Here is a 12,500-nt window from a genome sequence, read left to right as displayed (position 1 = left end):
GTGGCTGTCCTTATTGCTCTCGTCGGTGACTGATTTATTTGGATCACTGGTTAAAAAAAAGTTGGAGGAAAGTGAAGAAAATACTTGTGGAGATTTATGGCTATACATCCATCTCCAAGGACACAAACCTGTGTCAGATGCGGCTTCGTCCTTGCCAAGCAGTACGAAATCAACAGCTTGGAAAGAAACAATGCAGACATGATTGCTGTCTTTGTGACGGTTGCTGAATTGATAGGCATTTCCATCAGAATCTGGGTTTATACAACCCACACTCTCGCACATTCTGGGGGGCAGCAACAGGCCTCCTGAGACATTGCCTGCCTGCAGAGTGGACTTGAGCAAACGTCTTTTCCTTAACCTGTCAGCATGGGAAGCAGTTGCACTTGACAATCATATTGGACATACAGTTCAGAGACTGTGTAATTCCCCTTCCTGTCCAAAAACTCTGCTGCTCACTTTTCCTTTCCATTGTCCCCACCCCATCAGAAAGACAGATTTGGCAGTAAATATATATATATTCAGGAGGTCCAACCTGACCATTGTATGTCTGGATTTTGACCGTTGTGTCTGGGTTTTACTCCACATTCTTATGTCAAAAAAAAAAAAAAAGACTACATTGGTTTATTTATACAGAAGCAAAAGTTTTAAAGAACCCTGGTGGATTTAAACCATGCTGCGCAGCTGTTATACCCCATCTCAATCCTGATCAACCACTGTATCAGAGAACATTGTCCCACTCTTATGGAAAATATATTGTACCTCTCCGCATAGATGGCCCCTCCAAAAAACTATCGTCCCATAGCCATACTTTTCCACCTCTGGAAACTTTTAGAAAAATGCATCCACGACCAACTCGTATCCTACTTCCTTAAAAATAACCTTCTTTCCAACTCAGCATGGTTTCAAACCAAAGCACAGTACCAGCACTGCCCTCTTAACCTTCACTAACACCATCCACCATCTCACAAATGAAGGCCAGCATGTCTCTTCCATGTTTCTAGACATGTCCAAAGCATTCAACACTATATCCCCCCAGCTTCTACTAAATCAACTATCTTCCTATGGCCTTAGTATACTCTCTCTAACTTGGTTCCACAGCTCTTTCCCACAGTCAACAAGCTACAAAGTGGGACAACTCTCCCCCCCCCCCCACTCCCCATCTCTGTGGGTGTACACCAAGGTTCTAGTGTAGGTCCACTTCTCCATCATATTCACGAACAACCTCAGTACAGCAACCCAACATGCCTCCATAGTGCAGTTTGCAGATGATGCTACCCTTTTCTGCTGTGCCCCTCACCCCAAGAACTCCCAACTGAAAATGCAGTCTTCTTTTCAGGACATTGAAACTTACCTCTCCCAACACCAACTCATTTTAAATCCCAACAAAACCAAAATCATAGTTTTTAGTACCAAAAAACACAAGACTTCCCAATTCCCACTATCAATCACCTCTGCAAACGGTACCAAAATTGGCCCCACTAATCACACAAAGCTTTTAGGTGTCACCATAGATGACAACCTCAACTTTGACATGCACTTTGCTCAAAACATATCAAACTAGGTACCCTATACAGAGCCAAATCATTCCGAATTCCCAATGCCAGACTAGCCACACACCTATCTTCCCTTCTCTGTGGCTCTCTAATATTTACAAACCCTCAAAAATCTAGAATCATGTTACCATAAAATTGTTAAATTTGCCATTAATCACCCACCCAGATCCCACCACTGCTCACCTCTTTCAACATTAAACTGGCTAGAGCTCCCCCACCTTCTATCTCTTTATTTTGTGGGTTAAGGATAGTTGATTATCTACCACCCCAACAACTGCCCTGCTATCTCCTCTTTAGTTCAACCTAATACTAATAGCAGATCCCTCAGATCTTCCACCAAACTCCTACTAAAAGTATCCAACTCCCACAGCCAACATGGTGACTCCCTCTTTTCACACAAAATTGGCAAACTCTGGAACACTCTTCCAGACAAAAAAAATCCTGTACATAACGAGTTCACATCACTCCTGAAGACACCTCACTAGTCACTGGCTGGGCTCCTGCCTCTCCCCAGGTTTTTCTACTACAAACTCGAATCACCAGACCACAGTTGAAGGAAAAAAGACTGTTAAAGTCAAAAACACAGCCCACAGAGCAGTTTCAGCCCTAAGCCTTTATCAATGTACATACAGACTGAGAAATAACCCTTTTATAGGGTAACATGTTGATAGCGAACCAATCGCCATAGGCAAATCATATTTATTCATTTAAGCCAGGTGAAAGTAAACACGCTAGTCTAACTATCCATGCTTTCTTTTTCCTATTTAACATGTTGTTCCAACCAATTTTACAGCTTCTATTCCCCCAAACTTTGTCAATAATAATAAAACGAAATTGAGCAGGGGGATGTTTTAAGGTATGCTTATGCAAAGCATTATTGGGATTTTTATTCTTAATATTGCTAAAATGTTCCGACATCCGAAGTTTAATAGGTCTGGAAGTTTGCCCTACATAGAAGGCTGAACAAGTGCATATAACTAGGTAAATAACCCAGTCTGTGCTGCAGTTACCCAAGATTTTAATGGTAAATAAATGCAGTGTATTTTTAGATGTAAATTTTTTTCGTTTGAATCATATATTTGCAAAATGAGCAGTGTCCGCAAGGGAAACAACCAAAAAATTTGTTTCCCTCAAGTGTAACCTGTGTAGATTCCAGAGTTGTTGACTACGCTTATAGTGGTTAAAATAACCACCCATTGTTTTTCCTTTTCTAAAGGAAAACGGACACCTATTTTCCAAAAATGTATGTAGCCGTTCATCCGATAAAAATGTCCCAATGATTTTGTATAATATTAATGAAGTGATATGTATTTCTACCATAACTGGTTATGAACCTAATGGGACGATATTTGTCTATCATGATTCTTGCATTTCTACAAATCCTTTCTGTCCATTGTCTTAAACTGTTTACTGGTTTGGGACAACTGTGAAATATTATAACCACGTTGGGCAAACCTTTGAGTCAGTTCCTTATCTTGGCTATAAAAATCCTCATTAGAACAAATCCTGCAGATACTCATGTACTGGGACTTTGGAATGTTACAAATAATGTGGGGTGGATGACAGATGGTTGCATGCAGCAAACTATTTGAATGGAAAGGTTTGCGATATGTAGAAACTAGTGTGCCATCTGATGGTCTATTCACCAACACATCCAAAAAAGAGATGGATCTCCTACAAAATTTAATGCAAATTGGATGCCCCATATTCAACAAACTCATACAAATATTGTACATCTGACTTCCACACTAGCCAACAGTCATCCAAAAATCTCCTCCAGATGACAGTTTCCTCCTATAAAGATGTTATGACTATTATCGTAAATGATCATCTGCTCCAAGTAACCCATAAAAAGGTCTGCATAAATGGGGGCAAAAGAAGGCCCCCATAGCCATACCTTTTAACTGCAAATAACAGGTGTCTTTGAAATAAAATGCATTCTTACTGAGCACATGTTCAGTCAAGCAAATAAGAAATGTCTTAAAGCCTGGGCTGTATGAGTTTTTTCTAACCAATATTCTAAAGCACTCAGGCCAGCCCGATGTGGGGTGCTGGTATAAAGCGAGACCACATCTAGCGTACACATAAACCAATCATCATCCAGTTGCGAAAGTTCAAAAACTCGGTAGTGTCTTGAATACGAGCCCTAACATATACTAATAAGGGTTTAAGATATCTGGTGAGAAATTCAGGTAATGGTTCCCTGAGAGAACCATTGCCTGCAACAATAGGTCTTCCAGGCGGCTGAATGGCATGTTTATGAATCGTCTGAGGAAGATACAAGTGTTGTGGCAGTGGATCCTTGACCTTCAGATGAAATGAGACCTTGTCAGTAATGATGCCCTCACTAACTACTAGATCTAAAAATGCATCTATCGCGCCTTTAAACTTAGTGGTTGGGTCCATTGACATAGCAGTATAAAACCTGTCATCTTTTAATTGTCTATCTGCCTCCGCTACATACATATCCCAATCCATAATAATTATTGTGCCCCCTTTATCCGCATTCAAGATGACAATATTTTTATTCTGTCTCAATTATTCTGAGCCTCAAGTTCTGATTTAGTCAAGTTATTAGAAAACCATCTTCTGTCCCCCTGAATACTAAAATGCAAATATTTTAAAATACATTTATAAAGAAAATGTCAACGTGCTTATTCATCGGGGGCACACATGTAGATTTATGGAATGTAAAGGTAGGTGTTGAAAATTTAGTAATATTGCTGGCATCATTATCAAAAAAACAGTCTAAGATTCAGCAATCTGCAAAAAAATTCAAATCTTGAACAAAAGTATCTTCAGAAAACATAACCAGGTATAAAGTTTAATCCCTTATTCAACAATCGTAGTTCAATATTTGACAATGATACAGATGAAATATTGTGTACATTATCAACATGCTCTACTGAGGTTAGAGAATATTCAGCAAAGCTTCTAGAGTTGCATTTCTATTTATGTTTACGCCCTCCACCTTTTTCTAAAGGGATGTTACTTGTGTTTCTATTTTTAGTGGGACCTACCTCTGAGAAAGAACAGCTTTTCTTTAAAGCTGGTGATGTTTGCAAGGAATCGGGTTCTGTATCAGTATAAGCTGAGGAGTCCTTCCCAGAAGCATAACTAGTACCTTTCTTGAGGATGGATTTCCTCCTTTTCCTTTTTTGACTAGTTTTTCTCGTCTCACTCTGGAAAAAATTTACATTTTTAATGTGTTCAAAAGGTTTACCAGAACTGTAGTCTTTACTGTCTCTGTTAAATTTATGTAATTTCTTTTCATTCAATTCTCTTTCAAAGACTAATAAATCACTACTTTGTTTTTGAAAACAAATCTTATGAATTTATTGATCACTATACTTTTTTGCAGTTCACAAAGACTAGTTCCTTCTAACACTTGGCCATCAAGCTTGCGTTCATAAAAGGCATGTAGCACCTTGACAAAATCCATTGCAGCAGTTTGTTGTATATCTGCCCAGGTGCTTAACAAAACATTGTTAGACTGTCCAACTAAGGGTTTGATCTTAACACGAAGTACCCTAGGTGATATCCCCCTAGACATGTAAGCTTTAAATAGCCTAATATGCCAAAGTGAAGATCTAAGGTTCTTCATATTTTTAAGTAGTTTATCAAACAACTCAACACATTCATTATCTTGCTGAGATACCTGATTAGCAGGACCTACCATGTTAGGATCAAAACCAAAGACCCCTATGTCTTCTTTATCTGCAAAAAGCCCCTACGAAATATTCATCAATTCCATCTTAGTAATATAATTAGTTCCAATAAACCCTTACTATATATAGATCCAAGTGTAATATCGTATGGTATATTCTGTACTGTAACTATCGCCCCAAGCATCCAACACCAGATGGAAAAATACCTCAATAGCAGATTGTGTATGCAAACAAATCAAATTATACAAAAATACTTAGAATTACATATAAATGTATATGTACATATTATAAGATGGAATTATAGTTAAATTTCTGATGAAAGGCAAATATACATACAAGGCTGACCACCAAGCACAAAAAAACATAAGAATCGTCCCTATATGAAGAAATGTTTAGCAAACATATAAAACTTCATATATATTGGATATAAAAAATTATTAATGGCCATATTAGGTTGACATGTATTGTACGTTTGTTGCAGAAACATGCACATGAATTAAATTTTCAAATAACCAAGAAGTATAGTCCCAAAAACTAACATCGAACACTAAACTAATATAGATGGTAAATGCTACTGGAACAATATCCAAAAAGTGATGTCAAAAAAGACATTTGTATTTCTAACTCCCAAATAGTATGTCCTGCACAACTTATTCTGTTTCAGTTAGAACAAAAAATATTTCAGCAAAAAACCTTGATCCTATAAATGGAGCATCCCGACGCGATGAATCCAAGTAATTGAGCCGTAGCAGCCAAACACAGGCTTACTGACATTCACGTTTAGTCAAGAAGCCTCAAAAAGGATTTGAAGTTTTTTCCAGTGTAACCAATGAAACGATCACAAATGCCACCAAATAAAGCCCTTGAATCAAAAAGCCACCATAACAAGATCAAAACAAAAAAAATGTATGTTTGTGAAACCACAGCCACAAAGGATATCCAACAAATGTCTAGCAAGATAATGTCCCAGTAAACATGTCCCAAGCATATATGGAGAGGCCCAAACAATCCAGCCAAAATGAATGAGTACATCGGACAATAAAGAATACGCCCCAATGATTCAAAATAGTCAAAACAAAAAAATTGGTAAAAATATAAATGCCCATATGTAAAGTAATGTGGTAAAGTTTATAAAATGGCCAGAAAAATCACCAGCTGGCCTTTAAACAGGCTTACCAAGTTATACATATTACACACACGAGCATAAATGGAAATAAAAAAAAAACACCTTCTTGTAATACAAAATCCAAAATATGGCTGGAAAAATGTCACCGTCTAACGATAACTCCAAATGGAGAATAAGTATACTCACAAGTAGGTATAGCCCAATAACAAAGGATAAATTCCAGTCCACCGCCATAGTAAGAGAGTCAAAACACTGAATGTTACTGTAATGTCAGCTGACTGGCCAGATCACCAAGTGCAAATACCAGCTATTACCATTGGAAATGAATACCAGGCTGGCTTTATAATGTCTTCACAGACCAGATAAACAGTAAAATGAAAATCCTAAAAGTGATGCTGTCTTGAGGCAGGAAACAACTCTCTTGACTAGAGAGTAAAAAACAGAACCCTTCTGCAAGCGCCACCAGCGGAATGAGAATCCAAAATGGCAGACACCAAGATTCTGCAAGGTCGGCAACTGCAACAGTCCAAACAGCCAACTCAGACCTCCAGATTTAAATGATGTAAAGTAAGCTGAAAAGTTTACAAAATGGCCAGAAAAATCACAACTGGCCTTTAAACAGGCCCCACCCATAGTTACCTTCCTCACCTGACCATCTAACATCTATTTTGCAAACTTTAACTTCTATTCTATCTACTGTTGTTACTCTTGTACAGTCCTACTAATTGTATTAATTTTATTGCTACTAGATTGTCTCTGCAGGCGTAATTGTATAGTTCTACTGATTTGTATTATATTATGTTTACTACTACTTGTTGGTATTGTACTACTGTGGAGTCTCTCCCTGGGTTTCCACTAGTTACCTTTAATTTTTTTTTTTTTTTTTTTTTTTTTTACTGTTTCTAGATGTAAAGTAATTCTATTGTACTAATGTTGCTATTTTTCTGTATTGTCGTGTTACTGTGGAGCTTTTCTCCTCGGGTCTCCATTGAAAATGGCTTCTGACCTAGTCAGACATACCCGGTCAGCAAATGTAATTTAATTAATCCATTATTTCAACTTTTCTTGTCAGGAGTGAGCTAATCTTTTTAGACCTTCAAGATGCATTCTTTGTAAAGATCACTAAGAAGTCAAGAAGTTTTCTTCGATTCTGCATTGCAGGTAGTTGTCCCTTCCAAGTTATTTTTGGACTGCCTTATTGCCACTAGGGTATCATAAAGTGCATTGCTGCTGTTCAAGGAAACAAAAGCTGCAAGTATTAAATGTTTCTGTACTTGGATAACTGACTTTTGGCTGCTTTCTAAGAGAATCCAGGAATTCTCCTCTGTAGCATTTCTGAGCCTTTGGGGGTAATGCTGAACCTGGACAACCCTTTTTTAAATGTGGCGTACACAAACTATGACTACAGATTCGCTGGCTACATTTTGGAAGACCAGCCTTCCCTGAAAAAAAAAATTCCATCTTTTAAATAGTATCCAAGATTCTTTCTAGAATAGTGTCAGCAGCTGCATGACACAGGGCTCTGAAGCTTGAGGAGGCTGACATTTCTTTCGTACTGTTTGTAAAGTACCATAGGAGTCCCCCAGTGGACAGAATTGACTTCGGTGTGAAGCCTGTGTTCAGACCTTATGTTGGACTTGATTGTAATTTGAAGCTTGTGTGAGGCATTTCTCATGGTGGTTTCTTGACTCCCGCCTTTCCTTGGGCAGACTTTCTAGGTCCCCATCCCCTAAATGACTGTACAAATGTCTTGATTTTAATGCATTTTCAAGGAGAGACTGTCCAGTGTGTGATATCACGGAGATTTGTCTCTACATCACCATTCTGAAAATGAGGGCTGTTGAGCTGCAGGCCTTTCCGCGCTGATTACCATTCCCCGTAGCCACATGTCTGCAGTGCAGGGTTCATCCAGCAAGGGTGAGACTCACTCCTTCCCCCTTTGAGAGGTGATGGCACATTATCTGTGACTGCTTTGTAATTGCTGCTTGCATTCCTGGAGAACTTTCAGATGACTGCTGATGTTGCATGAGTGGTTCTTCAGCTAGATGGTGTCACTGAGGGGAAAAGAATTGCTGCAGTCCGTGTCTCTGTTTAAAACCAAATGCCTTTGTACACATTCTGGTATAACAACCCTGGGATGCTGTAGTCCAATAGTGGTTTCCAGAATCCTTAGAAGTCTGTACAGTGATACACAAGTGCTCGTCTTATCCATGTGCTTTAAAAAGGATCTGGAAATGTTTTTCGATTCCCTTTGAATTTGTTTACCCTTTGTAATATTATATCTCCATGTATAGATAAAAAGACAAGTAAATTAATTTTGGGGTTTATGATGCATTTGTATGTTTTGAATATTCTTTCATAGAATTGTGAACTCTAAACAAATCTGAAATTCTTGTTGCAGGTCAACAGAGCAGAAATCTTGGTGGTAGGAATTGGCAGAGCAGAAATGGTAAAAGGTGACTGGATCAAACCTGGTGCAGTTGTTATTGACTGTGGAATTAATCACGTTTCTGTAAGTTGTATACAAGTATATTTTACTTTGCCGCAAGTAGTCACATTTTTACTTTAAACGCTATTTAGTTAACCCATGTACAGTTTATTGCTTCGTCAATTATCTTGCATTTTTGCAGAGTTTCGTAACATTTATTACTTAACTGTGGAACATCGCTTACGCTTTTAGTATTGCATTACACAAGCTAAGAGACAAATGCAGCATTTGTGTTGTGGTCAGTATGCGGAAATGTTGTAATTTAAGGCAACCTGTCCATCTTGGATTTCAACAGTCCAGGAATTCCAGCTGTTTACTATTTGTCACCCTTTTCATTAACTAATTGTACCTGTAAACCACTCTTTCTGTGATTGAATGGTTTTCCTTTTTAACCCTTCTTTCTGTCTCTGTCCTGCTTTTTTCAAGGTAATCCAACCACGAAATCAGCTAAACACCACAGTAAACTGAGTACACAGCATAAAAGCAAAACAATCCAAGAAAAAGCCGTGCTAACGAAACGCCAAATAGTTTATAGATTAATAAAAGAACAAATAAACCAGTACACAAGGCTTTCAGGTGAACCCTTCCTTAGTGTGTTATTAAAAAACTGATGTTAAGTTGTCAATCTCGCCTTCATTCTTGCTGGATGGGTTCGGAGCCGATCCTCGGCTCCGACTTGGCACATTCTTAGCTCGAGAACTCCTTTTACCAGCTCGAGGCAACCCTATATCCCATGATGCAAGGCGGGACTACCCCAGATCTCGTTTGCCGCTTAGCGAAAGAGGTCTCCTTTGCCAGCTGAGGTAAGTTTTTTCTTGTTAAAGAAGAAAAAGTTCAGTTAGGGGTTTATTTTTTCCCTTTAGTGTTAGATTAGCTTGTACTTAGTTACAAACCACCCTATTCCCTTCCCTTTAAACTTTTATAATAGTTTTCAGTTTAAAGTTTTAGTCAGGCCTAGTTCCCCAAGTTATTCCCTTCCTGTGTGTCTGTGTAGGGATTAAGTTGTGTGTTTGTGGGGACTGTTTGTGTCTATCCTTTTTAGGATGTCTAAGGAAGGCAAGGTCTCAGGCTTCAAGAAGTGTGACCAGTGCTGTCAGAAAATGTCCCTGACAGACGGTCACACTTCTTGTGTGTATTGCCTGGGGCCTTTGCACCTGCAGGACTCCTGTGCATTGTGTCATGCTTTTAGCCAGAGAGTCCTGCAGGAAAGGAGGAACAAATTAATCCTCCGAGGTTTACTTTAAACCTGAAGGTTCTCCTCCTAAGTCAGGGGCAGGAAAACCTCTTAAGTCACCGGCTCAGGCTACAGTGTCCAAGCCTCCTCCGTGGCTCCGGCCCGCTGGAGTCGATACTTCTTCTGTTAGAGTAGTGGGTTCGGTGCCGCCGGCCCAACCCTCGGAAAATTTCTTGGGAAAAAAAACTGGGGGCCCCTAACATATACTAATAAGGGTTTAAGATATCTGGTGAGAAATTCAGGTAATGGTTCCCTGAGAGAACCATTGCCTGCAACAATAGGTCTTCCAGGAGGCTAAATGGCATGTTTATGAATCGCCTGAGGAAGATACAAGTGTTGTGGCAGTGGATCCTTGACCTTCAGATGAAATGAGACCTTGTCAGTAATGATGCCCTACTACTACTAGATCTAAAATGCATCTATCCCCTTTAAACTTAGTGGTTGGGTCCATAGACATAGCCAGTAATGATGCCCTCACTAACTACTAGATCAAAAAATGCATCTATCGCCCTTTAAACTTAGTGGTTGGGTCCTTTGACATAGCAGTATAAAACCTGTCATCTTTTAATTGTCTATCTGCCCCCGCTACATACATATCCCAATCCATAATAATTATTGTGCCCCCTTTATCCGCATTCAAGATGACAATATTTTTATTCTGTCTCAAAATTATTCAGAGCCTCAAGTTCTGATTTAGTCAAGTTATTAGAAAACCATCTTCTGTCCCCCTGAATACCAAAATGCAAATATTTAAAAATACAATTATACAAAAAATGTCAACGTGCTTATTCATCAGGGGCACAAATGTAGATTTATGGAATGTAAAGGTAGGTGTTGAAAATTTAGTAATATTGCTGGCATCATTATCAAAAAACAGTCTAAGATTCAGCAATCTGCAAAAAAATTCAAATCTTGAACAAAAGTATCTTCAGAAAACATAACCAGGTATAAAGTTTAATCCCTTATTCAACAATCGTAGTTCAATATTTGACAATGATACAGATGAAATATTGTGTACATTATCAACATGCTCTACTGAGGTTAGAGAATATTCAGCAAAGCTTCTAGAGTTGCATTTCTATTTATGTTTACGCCCTCCCCCTCCACCTTTTTCTAAAGGGATGTTACTTGTGTTTCTATTTTTAGTGGGACCTACCTCTGAGAAAGAACAGCTTTTCTTTAAAGCTGGTGATGTTTGCAAGGAATCGGGTTCTGTATCAGTATAAGCTGAGGAGTCCTTCCCAGAAGCATAACTAGTACCTTTCTTGAGGATGGATTTCCTCCTTTTCCTTTTTTGACTAGTTTTTCTCGTCTCACTCTGGAAAAAATTTACATTTTTAATGTGTTCAAAAGGTTTACCAGAACTGTAGTCTTTACTGTCACTGTTAAAATTTTTGTAATTTCTTTTCTTTCAATTCTCTTTCAAAGACTAATAAATCACTACTTTGTTTTGAAAACAAATCTTATGAATTTATTGATCACTATACTTTTTTGCAGTTCACAAAGACTAGTTCCTTCTAACACTTGGCCATCAAGCTTGCGTTCATAAAAGGCATGTAGCACCTTGACAAAATCCATTGCAGCAGTTTGTTGTATATCTGCCCAGGTGCTTAACAAAACATTGTTAGACTGTCCAACTAAGGGTTTGATCTTAACACGAAGTACCCTAGGTGATATCCCCCTAGACATGTAAGCTTTAAATAGCCTAATATGCCAAAGTGAAGATCTAAGGTTCTTCATATTTTTAAGTAGTTTATCAAACAACTCAACACATTCATTATCTTGCTGAGATACCTGATTAGCAGGACCTACCATGTTAGGATCAAAACCAAAGACCCCTATGTCTTTTTATCTGCAAAAAGCCCCTACGAAATATTCATCAATTCCATCTTAGTAATATAATTAGTTCCAATAAACCCTTACTATATATAGATCCAAGTGTAATATCGTATGGTATATTCTGTACTGTAACTATCGCCCCAAGCATCCAACACCAGATGGAAAAATACCTCAATAGCAGATTGTGTATGCAAACAAATCAAATTATACAAAAATACTTAGAATTACATATAAATGTATATGTACATATTATAAGATGGAATTATAGTTAAATTTCTGATGAAAGGCAAATATACATACAAGGCTGACCACCAAGCACAAAAAAACATAAGAATCGTCCCTATATGAAGAAATGTTTAGCAAACATATAAAACTTCATATATATTGGATATAAAAAATTAATGGCCATATTAGGTTGACATGTATTGTAATGCTTGTTGCAAAAACATGCATGCATTTTCAAATAACCAAGAAGTATAGTCCCAAAACTAACATCGAACACTAAACTAATATAGATGGTAAATGCTATTGGAACAATATCCAAAAGTGATGTCAAAAAGACATTTGTATTTCTAACTCCCAAATAGTATGT

General features: G+C 38.0%; 1 protein-coding gene across 1 annotated transcript in view; it reads left to right on the top strand.

Annotated features, from left to right (window-relative positions):
* Positions 1–12,500, top strand: part of MTHFD1 (methylenetetrahydrofolate dehydrogenase, cyclohydrolase and formyltetrahydrofolate synthetase 1) — a gene marked incomplete in the record, with an annotated part of 1,466,165 nt that overhangs the window by 386,866 nt on the left and 1,066,799 nt on the right. The window contains 1 exon segment of the mRNA XM_044074387.1: positions 8,749–8,859. Coding sequence (XP_043930322.1) covers positions 8,749–8,859 — 111 coding nt within the window.

The sequence above is a fragment of the Protopterus annectens genome, chromosome 6.part0 (genome assembly GCF_019279795.1).
Source record: "Protopterus annectens isolate FY-2018-M chromosome 6.part0, PAN1.0, whole genome shotgun sequence".
Classification (NCBI taxonomy): Eukaryota; Metazoa; Chordata; order Ceratodontiformes; family Protopteridae; genus Protopterus; species Protopterus annectens.
The sequence above is the reverse complement of the archived record's forward strand: the minus strand, read 5'-3'. Positions and strand labels throughout refer to the sequence as shown.